The following is a 15,744-nucleotide window of genomic DNA, read 5'->3' as shown; positions in this document are numbered from 1 at the left end:
GTGTAGACGCAGCTTAAGGCAGCTGCAGGAGAAATGCAGGGAGCAAAGGAAGCCACTCTACATAGCCTTCATTGACCTGACCAGGACTTTGACTTGGTCAGCAGGGATGGTCTGTTCAAACTGCTCCACAAGATAGGCTGTCCTCCACGGTTACTCAAGATGATCCAGTCATTCCACGAAGACATGAGAGGAACCATCCAATATGACGGCGCTTTATCGGATGCTTTCAGAATCAGGAGCGGTCTCAAAGAAAGATGCGTGCTTGCTCCGACATCGTTTGGGATCTTCTTTGCACTCCTCCTGAAGCACACCTTTGGATCTTCAACAGAGGGCATCTTGCTGCACACAAGATCTGATGGGAAACTGTTTAATCTTGCAAGTCTGAAAGCTAAGTCTAAGGTGCGGGAAGTCCTCATCAGAGACACGCTGTTCGCAGACGATGCTGCTGTAGTGTCTCACACAGAAGACCAGTTTCAAAAACTGCTAGATCAGTTCTCCAAAGCGTTCAAGGACTTTGGGCTTTCCATCAGCCCAAAGAAGACAAACATACTCGGTCAGGATGTTGCTGAATCCCCATTAATCAGCATTGACAACTATACGTTAGAGGTCGTCCACGAGTTCGTTTACCTCGGGTCCACCATCACTAACACCCTGTCGTTGGACACTGAGCTAAATAGGAGGATCGGAAAAGCGGCCACAACTCTGTCCAGACTCAGCAAGGGAGTGTGGAATAACAACAAGCTGTACACTCACACCAAAATGCAAGTCTACAGAGCCTGCATCCTCAGCACCCTCCTTTATGGCAGTGAGACTTGGACCCTGTATGCCCACCAGGAAAAGAGGCTGAAAGTTTTCCACTTGCGCTGCCTCAGGCGCATCCTTGGAATATCATGGAAGGACAGAGTGACCAACACTGCCGTCCTCGAGCAAGCTGGAATCCCAACCATGCACACCCTCCTCAGGCAGCGTCGGCTCCGCTGGCTTGGCCACATCCACAGGATGAATGATGGAAGGATTCCAAAGACATCCTGTATGGTGAGCTAGCCTCTGGCAAAAGACCTCCCGGATGCTCCCAGTTGCGCTACAAAGATGTCTGCAAGACAGACCTCAGAGAGGTAGACATCGAGCTGGACAACTGGGAAGAACTAGCAGACGACCGTGGCAGATGGAGGCAGGGGTTACACAAGGGCCTTCAGAAAGGTGAGATGAGGATCAGACAGCTAGCAGAGGAGAAGCGAGCGCACAGAAAGCACACTAAGGACTTGCCAGACACCCACCACATCTGCAAGAGATGCAGCAAGGACTGTCACTCTCGTGTGGGTCTTCATAGTCACAGTAGATGCTGTAAATGAAGCCCTCAATTGAAACTATAAAGGGCACGATCCATAGTCTATGCAGACTAAAGGATGCCTGCTACTAGTAGCATCCTTCAGTCTACATAGACTAAGGAATGCGCCCTTCATGGTTCTGTTTGGCATCCTCATTTGCAGCGTCGGCTGTGACTGTGAAGACCCACACGAGAGTGACAGTCCTTGCTGCATCTGTTGCATATGTAATGGGTGTCTGGAATGTCCTTGCTGTGCTTTCTGTGGGCTCACTTCTCCTTTGCTAGCTGTCTGATCCTCAACTCACCCTTCTGAAGGCCCTTGTATAGTTCCTGCCTCCATCTGCTGCGATCGTCTGCCAGCTCCTCCGAGCTGTCTGGCTTGATGTCTACTTCCCTGAGGTCTCCCCTGCAAACATCTTTGTAGTGCGGCTGGGGCATCCGGGAGGTCTTTTGCCAGACGCTAGCTTGCCATACAGGATGTCTTTTGGGATCCTTCCATCATTCATCCTGTGGGTGTGGCCAAGCCAGCGGAGCCGCCGCTGCCTGAGGAGGGTGTGCATAGCTGGGATTCCAGCTTGCTCAAGGACGGTAGTGTTGGACACTCTGTCCTTCCACGATATTCCAAGGATGCGCCTGAGGCACCACAAGTGGAAGACATTCAGCCTGTTTTCCTGGCAGGCGTACAGGGTCCAAGTCTCGCTGCCATAAAGGAGGGTGCTGAGGATGCAGGCTCTGTAGACTTGCATTTTAGTGTGAGTGTACAGCTTGTTGTTATTCCACACTCTCTCGCTCAGTCTGGACAGAGTTGTGGCTGCTTTACCGATCCTCCTATTTAGCTCAGTCTCCAAGGACAGGGTGTCAGTGATGGTGGACCTGAGGTAAACGAACTCGTGGACGACCTCTAACGTATAGTTGTCAATGCTGATTGATGGAGAAACAGCAATGTTCTGGGCAAGTACATTTGTCTTCTTTAGGCTGATGGAGAGCCCAAAGTCCTTGCATGCTTTGGAGAACTGATTCAGCAGCTTCTGAAGCTGGTCTTCTGGGTGTGACACAACAGCAGCGTCATCTGGGAACAGCATATCTCTGATGAGGACTTCCTGCACCTTAGATTTAGCTTTCAGCCTTGCAAGATTAAACAGTTTCCCGTCAGCTCTTGTGTGCAAAAAGATGCCCTTTGTTGAAGATCCAAAGGCGTGTTTAAGGAGGAGTGCAAAGAAGATCCCGAACAATGTCGGAGGAAGGACGCATCCTTGTTTGACGCCGCTCTTGATGCTGAAAGCATCCGATAATGTGCCATCGTATTGGACAGTTCCTCTCATGTCTTCATGGAAAGACTGGATCATCTTGTGTAACCGTGGTGGACAGCCTATCTTGTGGAGCAGTTTGAACAGTCCATCCCTGCTGACCAAGTCGAAGGCCTTGGTCAGGTCGACGAAGACAATATAGAGTGGCTTCCTCTGCTCCCTGCATTTGTCCTGCAGCTGCCTCAGAGAGAAGACCATGTCGATGGTAGAGCTCTCTGCACAGAATCCGCACTGTGATTCAGGATACACCCTCTCAGCAATCTTCTGGCGTCTGCCGAGGATGACACGAGTGAACAGTTTACCAGTGATGCTTAGGAGGGAGATTCCACGGTAATTGTTGCAGTCGCTTCTGTCTTCTTTGTTGTTATAGAAGGTTACAATGTTAGCATCACCCATATCCTGTGGAACCTCTCCCTCTCTCCAGCACAGGCACAGTGCTTATCAAGCTTCCTTATCAAGCTACCTTATCAAGCGTCCAAAGACAGGCTGAAGGAATGCAAAAACTGGAGGGGCATCACATTATTGTCTATTCCAAGAAAAGTGTTCAATAGGATTCTCTTGGAGAGAATGAAGACAAAAATCAAATGTACATCAGTTTACATTTATCCACATTAAGTTTCATTTGCCATTTTGTTGCCCAATCACTCAGTTTTGTGAGATCCTTTCGAAGTTCTTCATAGTCTGTTTTGGTCTTCACTATCCTGAGCAGTTTAGTATCATCTGCAAACTTTGCCATTTCACAGTTTACCTCTTTCTCCAGATCATTTATGACTAAATTGAATAGGATTGGTCCTAGGACTGACCCGTGGGCAATGTCACTAGTGACTTCTCTCCATTCTGAAAATGTACTGTTTATTCCTACCCTTTGTTTCCTGACTTTTAACCAATTCTCAATCCATGAAAGGATCTTCCCTCTTATACCATGACTACTTAATTTACATAAGAGACTTTGGTGAGGTACCTTGTCAAACTCTTTCTGGAAATCTTAAGTGCACTATATCTACAGGATTCCCCTTGTCCACATGTTTGTTGACCACTTCAAAGAACTCCAATAGATTAGTAAGACATGATAGCACTTTACAGAAACCATGTTGAGTTTTGCCCAACAAATTATGTTCTTCTATGTGTCTGACAATTTTATTCTTTACTATGGTTTCAACTAGTTTGCCTGGTACCAATGTTAGACGTACTGGTATGTAATTGCCAAGATTGCCTCTAGAGCCCTTTTTATGTATTGGCGTTATGTGAGCTATCTTCCAGTTGTTGGGTACAGAAGCTGATTTAAAGGATAGGTTACAAACCACAGCTAATAGTTCCGCAATTTCACATTTGAGTTCTTTCAAAACTCGTGGGTGAATGCCTCCTCCACTAATGACACCTCAAACTTGGACAATTCCTCAGATTTGTCACCTACAAAGGGTGGCTCAGGTTTGGAAATCTCCTTAACATCCTCATCCATGAAAACTGAAGCAAAGAATTCATTTAGTTTCTCTGCAATGACTTGATCGTCTTTGAATGCTCCTTTGTTATTTTGATTGTCTAGGGACTCTACTGGCTGTTTAGCAGGCTTCCTGCTTCTCATGTACGTAAAAAACATTTTGTTATTGCTTTTTGAATGTTTTTGCTAGCTGTTCTTGAAACTCCTTTTTGGCTTTTCTTATTACATTTTTACACTTAATTTGGCAGTGTTTGTGCTCCTTTCTATTTTCCTCACTGAGATTTGACTTCCACTTTTTAAAAGATTCCTTCTTCTCTCACTGCTTCTTTTACATGGTTGTTAAGCCATGGTGGCTCTTCTTGGCATCTCTTACTGTGTTTTTAATTTGGGGTATACATTTAAGTTGGGCATCTATTATGATGTCTTTGAAAAATTCCCATGCAGCTTGCTTTACTTTAGTCACTGTATTTTTTAATTTTTGTTTAACTATCTATCCTCCTCATTTTTGCATAGCTCCCCTTTCTGAAATTACATGCCACAGTTTTGAGCTGCTGAGAAATTGTCCCACCCTAGAAATGTTAAATGTTGTTATATTATGGTCACTATTGCCAGGTGGTCCTGTTACAGAAACCATGACCTCTTGTACCAGATCCTCCACTCAGAACTAAATCCAGAATTGCCTTCTCCCCTTGTGGATTTCTGTACCAGCTGCTCCAAGAAACAGTCATTTAAGGTTTCAAAAAATTTTATCTCTGTATCTCATCCTGAGGTGACATGTACCCAGTCAAATATCAGGATAATTGAAATTCCCTACTGTTACTGAGCTTTTTATTTTGATTGCTTCTCTAATCTCCCTTAGCACTTCATAGTCACTATCACTGTCCTGGTCAGGTGGTCTGCTATACATCGCTACTGCTATATTCTTATCAGAGCACATAATTTCTATCCGTAGAGATTCTATGGAACATTTTGATTAATTTGAGATGTTTACTTCATTTGATTCTACATTTTCTTTCACATATAGTGCTACTCCCCAACCTGTTCTGTCCTTCTAGTATATTTTGTACCCCGGTATGATTGTGTCCCATTGATTGTCCTCACTCCACCAGGTTTCTGTGATGCCTAGTAGTAGTATGCATCCTTCAGTCTACGTAGACTATGGATCGCACCCTTCATAGTTCCATTTGGGATCATCATTTGCAGCATTGACTGTGACTGTGAAGGTCCACACAAGAGTGACAGTCCTTGCTGCATCTGTTGCATGTGTAATGCATGTCTGGCAGGTCTTACTGTGCTTTCTGTGGTCTCGCTTCTCCTCTGCTAGCTGTCTGATCCTCATCTCACCCTTCTGAACGCCCTTGTATAGTTCCTGCCTCCATCTGCTGCGATTGTCTGCCAGCTCCTCCCAGCTATCCAGCTCTATGTCTACCTCGCTGAGGTCTCTCTTGCCAATATCTTTGTAGTGCAATTGGGGGCATCTGGGAGGTCTTTTGCCAGAGGCTAGCTCACCATACAGGATGTCTTTTGGGATCCTTCCATCATTCATCCTGTGGACATGGCCAAGCCAGCAGAGCCGACGCTGCCTGAGGAGGGTGTGCATGGTTGGGATTCCAGCTTGCTCAAGGATGGCTGTGTTGGACACTCTGTCCTTCCATGATATCCCAAGGATGCACCTCAGGCAGCACAAGTGGAAGACATTCAGCCTCTTTTCCTGGTGGGCGTACGGGGTCCAAGACCCGCTGCTGTAAAGGAGGGTGCTGAGGATGCAGGCTCTGTAGACTTGCATTTTGGCATGGGTGTACAACTTAATGTTATTCCACACTCTCTTGCTGAGTCTGGACAGAGATGTGGCTGCTTTTCTGATCCTCCTATTTAGCTCAGTCTCCAGCGACAGGGTGCCAGTGGTGGTGGACCCGAGGTAAATGAACTTGTGGACGACCTCTAACGTATAGTTGTCAGTGCTGATTGATGGAGAATCAGCAACATCCTGACCGAGTATGTTTGTCTTCGTTAGGCTGATGGAAAGCCCAAAGTTCTTGCATGCTTTGGAGATCTGATTCAGCAGTTTCTGAAGCTGGTTTTCTGTGTGTGACACAACAGCAGCGTCATCTGGGAACAGCATATCTCTGATGAGGACTTCCTGCACCTTAGATTTAGCTTTCAGCCTTGCAAGATTAAACAGTTTCCCATCAGATCTTGTGTGCAAAAGGATGCCCTCTGTTGAAGATCCAAAGGCATGCTTCAGGAAGAGTGTGAAGAAAATCCTGAACAACGTTGGAGGACGCATGCATCCTTGTTTGACGCCGCTCCTGATCCTGAAAACATCCGATAACGTTTCATCATATTGGATGATTCCACTCATGTCTTCGTGGAACGACTGGATCATCTTGAGTAACCGTGGTGGACAGCCTATCTTGTGGAGCAGTTTGAACAGTCCATCCCTGCTGACCAAGTTGAAGGCCTTGGTCAGGTCGACGAAGACAATATAGAGTGGCTTCCTCTGCTCCCTGCATTTGTCCTGCAGCTGCCTCAGAGAGAAGACCATGTCAGCAGTAGATCTCTCTGCGCAGAATCCGCGCTGTGATTCAGGATACACCCTCTCAGCAATCTTCTGGAGTCTGCCGAGGATGATGTGAGCGAACAGTTTACCAGTGATGCTTAGGAGGGAGATTCCACGGTAGTTGTTGCAGTCGCTTCTGTCTCCTTTTTTCTTATACAAGGTTACAATGTTAGCATCACGCATATCCTGTGGAACCTCTCCCTCTCTCCAGCACAGGCACAGTGGCTCACGTAGGGGTTCCCGGAGGGTGTCCGTGGCACACTTGATTACCTCTGGTGATATACCATCCTAGTCTGGGGCCTTTCCTACTGCAATGCTCTTTATGGCTTTCTTCAGTTCGTCCACAGCTGGTTCCTGATCCAGTTCGTCCATTACTGGTAGGAGCTCAACGGCATTGAGGGCTGTGTCAACCACAACGTTCCCGCATGAGTACAGCTCAGAGTAGTGCTCGACCCAGCGCTCCATCTGTTTGGCTTTGTCAGTGACAACTTCACCAGATTTGGATTTCAGAGGTGCCATCTTGTTCTGGGTGGGTCCTAATGCCTTCTTGATGCCCTCGTACATTCCCCTGAGATTACCAAAGTCAGCACAGGTCTGGATGCTGCTGCATAGCTTGAGCCAGTAGTTGTTGGCAGAGCACCTGGCTGTCTTCTGTACTGTTTTTTGGCTCCTCTGAGTGCTTGCAGGGTACTCTGGCTCGGTGAGCGTTTGTAGTCCAGGAATATCTGTGATGCCTATTATATCAATATCCTCCTTTAATACAAGGCACTCTAGTACACCCACCTTATTATTTAGACTTCTAACGTTTGTGTAAAAGCATTTTAAAGCATTTTATTTATTCATTTGTCTGCCCTTTCCTGATGCGTTAGATTCTTTTTCAAGTGATTGTTTCTTTTCTGGTCCAGCCCATAGTAGTAGGCATCCTTCAGTCTGCATAGACTATGGATCGCACCCTTTAAAGTTTCAATTGAAGACTTCATTTACGGTGTCTATTGTGACTATAAAGACCCACACGAGAGTGACAGTCCTTGCTGCATCTCTTGCAGATGTAGTGGGTGTCTGGCAAGTCCTTATTGTGCTTTCTGTGCGCTCGCTTCTCCTCTGCTAGCTGTCTGATCTTCAACTCGCCCTTCTGAAGGCCCTTGTGTAACCCCTGCCTCCATCTGCTGCGATCGTCTGCTAGATCTTCCCAGTTGTCCAGCTTGATGTCTACCTCTCTGAGGTCTCTCTTGCAGACATCTTTGTACACAACTGGGGGCATCCGGGAGGTCTTTTGCCAGAGGCTAGCTCACCACACAGGATGTCTTTTGGAATCCTTCCATCGTTCATCCTGTGGACGTGGCCAAGCCAGCGGAGTCGACACTGCCTGAGGAGGGTGTGCATGGTTGGGATTCCAGCTTGCTCGAGGACGGCAGTGTTGGTCACTCTGTCCTTCCATGATATTCCAAGGATGCGCCTGAGGCAGCGCAAGTGGAAGACGTTCAGCCTCTTTTCCTGGCGGGCATACAGGGTCCAAGTCTCGCTGCCATAAAGGAGGGTGCTGAGGATGCTTTATCTTCTTCCACCCTCTCCTCTTGACTAAAACCTAGAAAATCTCTATCTATAGACTCTCCTCTAAGAGAAGTCTCTGTCTTACCCATGTGCTCCTCTGCACCAATCGGCTTTCCCACATATCTCAGTTTAAAAACTGCTCTGCAACCTTTTTAATGGTAAGTGCTAGCAGTCTGGTTCCACTTTCATTTAAGTGGAGTCCTGTATAGGTTCCCCCTACTCCAAAAGTTTCCCCAAGTGCTAATAAACCTAAATCCCTCTTCCCCTATACAATCATCTCATCCATGCATTGGGACTCTGAATTTCTGCCTGCTTACCTGGCCCTGCATGTGGAAGTGGAAGCATTCCTGAGAATGCCACTGTCGATGTCCTGGATTTCAATCTCTTTTCGAGAAACCTAAATTTGGCCTCCAGGACATGTCTCCTACCCTTTCCTATGTCACTGGTACTTACATGTACCACGACCCCCGGCTTCCCCCAAGCACTACACATAAATCTGTCTAGATGCCTCAAGAGATCCACAGCCTTCACACCAGGCAAGCAAGTCACCATGTGTTTCTCCTGGTCATCGCAAACCCAGCTATGTGTGTTTCTAATGATCAAATCTCCCATTACTAACACCTGCCTTTTCCTACTGACTGGAGTTCCCTCCCCTGGAGAGGCATCCTCAGTGCGAGAGGTACCACAGCATCATCTGGAAGGAGGGTCCCAACTATGGGATGGTTTCCCAACTATGGGATGGTTTCCCTCTGCTTCCATTGACTGCTTGCCTTCCCTGAGCCTTTTATCTTCCTTAACAGAGCAGGGGCTGTCTGACCGGAGGTGGGACAAGTCTACAGTGTCCCACCAAGCCTCATCAACTTACCTCTCTGCCTTGCTCAGCTCCTCCAGTTCTGTCATCTTGGCCTCCAAAGCCTGCACTCAGTTTCTCCTTGCACCAAATGCACACATAGGCCACCTGACCATGGGGTTGATAATCATACATGTTAGATTGGATGCAATAAACAGGATAGCCCCCACTCTGCTGCTGAGCTTCTGCCTGCATTTTCTAAGGGTAATTAGATTATATATAGGGTTATTATTTAAATGTTGTAGTTTGGGATGTAGTTTTTAGTATAAATGTTTTAAAGAATGTCAGAAGTAACTAGCTCCCTTTCAACTCTCCTCTCAAAACTCCCTCCTGCTTGAAATCACCCTGTTTGCAAGTGTGATGGAGTGGGGGATACATGTGTGTAACTGAGTGGCTCACAGAGGGTGTGGGGCTCCTGCTGAGGGTAACCTGGGCAATCAGGTGACACCTCTGGACTGCAGACAAAGGGTGGAGATGGAGCCTGAGGGGTTTGAATTGGAATTGGGAGCTGGGAAGCAGTTAGTCTGGGCTGAGAGAGAGAGTGAGACAAAGGAGGGGGCAAGGCAACGTGGATTGGACTGGCTGTCCCTGATTGCTGTACTGACTCTTCTGTAAGACACTGTGTCCTGTCAGCTAATAAACCCGCTGTTCTCCTGCTGAGTGAGAGTCACTCCTACCTGCAGATGGGGTGCAGAGCCTGGGGGAACACAGGTGTCAGAAGTGGGATGTACTGCACCCCGAGGAGGGAGCATCCAGCAGGAAGTGACAGGGGCCCAGAAGGAAGAAGGGGGGCCAGCGAGACCCAGGTGTGCTGACGGGCAGTGAGCTGCAGTTCCCCAAGATGGAGGGGCCTGTGGCTGAATCTGAGCCATTGCGGTCGTGGTCCTTGAGAGGGGGTGTCACACCTGTGGAGGGTTTAGTCCTGGGAGTCCGTTGGAGTTCATAGAATTATAGAATCATAGAACAATAGAGCTGGAAGAGACCTACAAAAGCCATCAAGTCCAGCCCCCTGCCCTAGGCAGGACCAAACCCGTCAGATCAGGCCTGCCAGGGCTTTGTGGAGGTGAGACTTAAACACGTCCCGGGATGGAGACTCCACTACTTCCCTGGGTAGACCATTCCAATGTTTCACCACCCTTCTAGTGGAAAAGTTTTTCCTAATGCTCAACCTGGACCTTTCCAACCGCAACTTAAGACCATTGTTCCGTGTTCTGCCCTCTGTGACCACTGTGAACAGCCTCTCTCCAGCTTCTTTGCAACCTCCCTTCAGTAAGCTGAAGGCTGTTATCAAGTCCCCCCTCAGTCTTCTCTTCTGCAGACTAAACAGTCCCAGGTCCTTTTCTGCAAAACTACTACCAAGCCAGTCAGACCCCAGCCTGTAAAAATGCTTGCGATTCTTCCAGCCCAAGTGCAGGACTCTGCACTTGTCCTTATTGAACCTCATCCGATTTCCTGCAGCCCATTCTTCCAATTTGGCTAAGTCAGTCTGGACCCTGTCCCTACCCTCCAGCATATCTACCTCTCCCCCTAGCTTAGTGTCATCTGCAAACTTGCTGCGGGTGCAATCCAACCCCTCATCCAGGTCATTGATAAATATGTTGAACAGAACAGGACCCAGAACTGAATGTTAGGGCACTCCACTAGAAACTGATCACCATCCCGACATCCAGCCATTGATCACTACCCGCTGCGCGCAACCGTCTAGCCAGCTTTCTATCCATCTTACCGTCCATTTATCCAATCCACATTCCTTTAACTTGCTGACAAGAATATTGTGAAAGACCATATCAAAAGCTCTGCTAAAGTCAAGATAAATCACATCTATTAATTTTCCCCTATCCACAGAGCCAGTTATCTCATCGTAGAAACTAATCAGATTGGTCAGGCATGACTTGCCCTTCATGAATCCATGCTGACTAGTCCTGATCACTCTTCCCTCCTCCAAGTGCCTCAAAATGACTTCCTTGTGGAGCCCCTCTGTGATTTTTCCAGGGACTGATGTAAGACTGACTGGCCTATAGTTCCCTGGATCATCCTTCTTCCCTTTCTTGAAGATGGGCACTACATTTGCCTTTTTCCAATCATCTGGGATCTCTCCCGATCTCCACGACTTTTCAAAGGTAATGGCCAAGGGCTCGTCAACAACATATGCCAACTCCCTCGGATGAATTAGGTCCAGGCCCATCAATTTATGTATATTTAGTTTTTTTAGATAGCTCCTAACCTGTTCTTTCCCCCGCAAAGGCTGTCAACCTTCATCCCACAATGCATCACTTATCACATTAGTCCGGGAGCTGTCTTTGTCCGTGAAGACAGAGGAAAAGAAAGCATTAAGTACTTCAGCTTTCCCTACATCATCTGTCGCTGGGTTACCTCCCTCATCCATTAGGGGCCCAACACCCTCTCTGATCACCTTCTTCTTGCTAACATGCCTGTAGAAACTTTTCTTGTTATCCTTCACATTCCTTGTGAGTCGCAATTCCAGTTGCGCTTTCGCCTTCCTGATAACTGCCCTACATTCTCGAGCTATACGTTTATACCCCTCCCTAGATGTCTGTCCCAGTTTCCACTTTTTGTAAGCTCCCTTTTTATGCCTAAGTTTTCCAAGGATTTCCCCATTAAGCCAGTCTGGTCTCCTACCATATTTACTTCTCTTGCTGCACATTGGGACAGTTTCTTTCTGTGCCTTCAATAGGGCTTCCTTAAAATACTGCCAGTTTTCCTGGACTCCTTTTCCCTTCATGGTAGCATCCCAGGGGATTCTGCCCATCAGGTTCCTGAAGGAGTTACAGTCTGCTTTTATGAAGTCCAAGGTGTGTAACTTGCTGCTGTCTTTCCTTCCTTTGGTCAGGATCCTGAAGTCTGCCATCTCATGATCAGTGCTTCCCAGGTTGTCCCCCACCTCTACCTTCCCTATTAGTTCCTGCCTGTCTGTAAGCAGGAGGTCAAGCCGTGCACGACTGCTGGTCGAGTCCTTCAGCACTTGTACCAAGAAGTGATCCCGAACACTCTCCAGAAATTTCCTGGACTGCTTGTGTACTGCCATATTGGTCTCCCAACAGATATCAGGGTAACTGAAGTCCCCCATGATAACGAGAGCCCGTGATCTGGAAACTTCTCTCAGTTGTCTAAAAAGGGCCTCATCTACGTCATCATCCTGATTTGGTGGCCTGTAGCAGACACCAACCACCACATCTCCAGTGCTGCCTACACTACTAAGCTTGACCCATAGATTCTCAACAGGCTTTTCTCCCTCTATGTACTGGAGTTCCAAGCAATCACAGTGCTCTGTTACATACAGTGCAACCCCTCCTCCTTTTCTCCCTTGCCTGTTCTTCCTGAACAGTTTATACCCTTTCATGGCAGCGCTCCAGTCATGCAAGTCATCCCACCAAGTCTCTGTTATTCCAATCAAGTCATAGTTCTTGGACTGAACCAGGGCTTCTAATTCCTCCTGCTTGTTACCCAGGCTTCTGGCATTGGTGTACAAACACCTTAGATAATCAGTCGATCTCCCCACCCTCACTACTCGAACCAAGGGTCCACTTTTGTTGTACATTCCCCTTTGTATTTCTTCCCGGCCTCCAAGTTCCTTTCTACCCACAGGGTTTTGGTCACCATCCCTCAGCAATCCTAGTTTAAAGCTCTCATCACTAAGTTTGCAAGCCTACTTGCGAAAATGCTCCTTCCTTTCTTGGTTAGGTGGACCCCATCTCTTCCCAATAATCCTTGTGCCTGGAACAGCGTCCCATGATCAAAGAATCCAAAGCTCTCTCTCCAACACCACCAGCATTTACTTCCTCAATTCAGCAGTCCCTACCTAGCCCTTTCCCTTCGACAGGAAGGATGGATGAGAACACCACTTGCGTTCCAAATTCTTTAACCCTTCTTCCTAGCACCACATAACCTGCAGTAACTCACTCAAGTTCATCCTTGGCCGTATCGTTAGTTCCCACATGCAGAAGTAGGAAGGGATAGTATTCCGAAGGCTTGAGCGGTTTTGTAAGGCTCTCAGTCACATCCTGAATTCAAACTCCCAGTAAACAGCACACCTCATGAGATTGCAGGTCCGGTGGGCAGATGGATGGTTCAGTCCCTCTTAGGAGGGAGTCCCCTACCACTACCACCCATCTTTTTTTTCTGGAGGTGGTGGTCATTGAACCCCCCAACCCTAGGGCTACACATCCCATGTCCTGAAGTAGAAGCAGCTCCTTTGTGATTTTCTTCCTGTAAGGCTCCTTCCAAAGCATTCGCCATCGCAGAACCAGTGGAGAGTGCCTGAAAGCGATTGCTTATCTCTATATCAATGGGGGACTAGTGTACCGGCCTTCTTTTTCTTCTAGAAGTTACATGCTGCTAGTTCTCCACTTCATCCCTTACCGCCCTCCCCGGTTCTTCCGCCTGCCATGCTTGCAAGATTAAATGCTCCCTTCTGTCAAGGAAATCTTCATCCTCCCTGACTGAGCATAGGGTCGACACTTGAGCCTCCAGTCCTCTAATTTTTTCTTTTAAAATGGACACCAGCTTGCACTTAGTGCAGATGAAATCCCTTCTTTCCTCAGGGAGGAAGACAAACATGGCACATCCCTAGCAGGTAACAGCAGCAGACCTGTCACTATCCATGCTTGCCATCCTTGAACAGTGATTTGAAAGAAAGGCAAGGGACCCTGGCCCCTTCCCAACTCCCTCTCTAAACCCCCTTTTTGCAGTCCCCTGTTCGCAAGCTCACCTGTTCACTTGGACACTGATTTATAAAGCTCTGAACTGCCTCAAAGTCCCTCCCCTTAATAAGGCTCAGCCAATCAGCAGAGGCTTCTAGATAACAAGCTTATTTAGAAGCCAACAGATTCCAACTGCCAGTGCCAGTCCACCCTCCGTGTGTGTGTGGTGGGGGGGGAGGCAGGGAAAAACAAAAAACAAAAAAAAAAAACCCAAAACCCAACAACCACACACCACAGAGCAGAAAAACATCACAGCCAGGAAGCCCCAAACACAACACTCACCCATCCTCTTACTTAAGAATCCTGTGTTTCTCCTTTACCTGCCTGAAGAACTTCCTCTCTAACTCCCTGTTCCCAGTTGGTCCCAGAAGGTGGAGGGGCTGAGGGCCCAATGCCCAGGAATGAGTGACCCACAAGGAGGCTGACACACTGAATAAATTCTTCCCAAGAGAGTGTGGTTGTCGTCCTTGGGAGTGGGTGTCACAGCAAAGAAGGGGTTCTTCTGGGAGTCTGTTGGAGTCGGTCCCAGAGGATGGAGGGGCCTATGGCCTAACCCAGGGGAGCTTGTGACCTGCAAGGAGTCTGTCACACTGAAGGGACTCTTCCAGGAATGGTGGGGTGCAGAGGGCATCGGCCTGTGAGCCTGCAACCATGCTCAACAATTCCACTGTGAAGCGGTAGCATCTAGCAACTGAATTGAGATTAAAGGAGCTGGGCAAGGCAGCGTGGATGTACAATGGTAAGCTGTCTGTGAGAGAAGCTTTCTCACCTTTTGGGCATGTGTCTGAGACCAGCCGGGGGGCTGGGACAAAGGAGAGACTGTCTTGATTGTCTGTCTGTGTTGAACAGCAGCAGCATGCCTGGGGAGAGAGCAGAGCCTGCATTTCAAGGGTGCCAATGAGGAAACTAGTGCATTGTCTGAGGAAGACTCCCCCAGCCTGGGGTGGCTGGAGAGGGAACCCAGAAAGAGCATTTCAGGTGTGACTGATTCCAGCCATGGGGGCTGGAGCAGAGGGAATGGCTCCGGGATGGGCAGTGGTATCCCTGATAAGGACATTGGTCCTTGGTGCAAGAAAAGTGCTTCTGCTTCTAGGGAAGCGAATCCTTTGTCTGAGCCTATGGGGGCTTGAGTTGGGGCCAAGATCCCAGAGCCGGATCTGAGTGCAGCTGAAGCCCAGAATGGGAAGTGGGCTTACGTCTGTGTCTCTCAAGGAGGATGATGCTTTAATTTGGTCTGATCCAGTTAGTATCATCAGGGAATCCCAGAGACCAGACGATTCTGGTACTTGTTCTTTGCCTGATGCTGAGGTGTTATAAGGCAGGGGCGAGAGGACTCTGTCTGACCAGAGTCATCCTCTAGCCAGAACACAGAAAGAGCAGACTGGCAATGGATAGTAACAGAGAGTAAGCCATGCTAGTCTATACACTATCTGTACACTATCTTCAGAAGTGGGTCTGTCCCACGAAAGCTCACCTAATAAACTATTTTGCTAGTCTTTAAAGTGCTACTGGACTGCTTTTTTGTTTTGACTGGCAATGGAGTTATGCTGCCTGATGAAAATAAAGAAGCTGGTAGCAGAAGGGAGGAAAGTGATCCTAACCTTTTGTCCAGTGGTACTTGCTGTCTGCCTGGAAAGGGATTATGTGGGAATGCACCTGATAGGCCAGAAATGATCCTGCGTGTAGGTGAAACCTAGAAGGAGTTGGTTGTGGCTCAAGGAACAGTGCCCCTGTGGGGCCAGAGAAGGGTGAGCTGTTGTTGAGGGAACTCTTGAGGAAGAGAATTTCCCTGAAACTTTTCCTGAGCAGTCTGTGGGAGCTGTGGAAAATGGTAGTGAGGTGAAGGAGAGTGAACAGGAAAGGAGCTTGTCCGTAAGAGCCAGAGGCAGCCCTTTGCCTGGGGAGAAGTTTGTTTCAGCTCCTGATGGCCATGACCTACCTGAGTGTGAAACCACTGGCTGTGCTCTGCAAGGGTCCAAAGCAGGCAGTG

The 15,744-nt window shown here is 48.0% G+C and overlaps 1 protein-coding gene across 1 annotated transcript in view; it reads right to left on the bottom strand.

Moving 5' to 3' along the window:
• Nucleotides 1–9,083, bottom strand: part of GCKR (glucokinase regulator) — a 105,105-nt gene extending 96,022 nt beyond the window's left edge. Inside the window, exon 1 of the mRNA XM_074989168.1 lies at nucleotides 9,049–9,083. Within this exon, the coding sequence (XP_074845269.1) occupies nucleotides 9,049–9,083 (35 nt within the window). The remainder of the gene's footprint in view (nucleotides 1–9,048) is intronic.
• Between the last annotated feature and the right edge of the window lie 6,661 nt (nucleotides 9,084–15,744).

The sequence above is a fragment of the Carettochelys insculpta genome, chromosome 3 (assembly GCF_033958435.1).
Source record: "Carettochelys insculpta isolate YL-2023 chromosome 3, ASM3395843v1, whole genome shotgun sequence".
Lineage (NCBI taxonomy): Eukaryota > Metazoa > Chordata > Testudines > Carettochelyidae > Carettochelys > Carettochelys insculpta.
The sequence above is the reverse complement of the archived record's forward strand: the minus strand, read 5'-3'. Positions and strand labels throughout refer to the sequence as shown.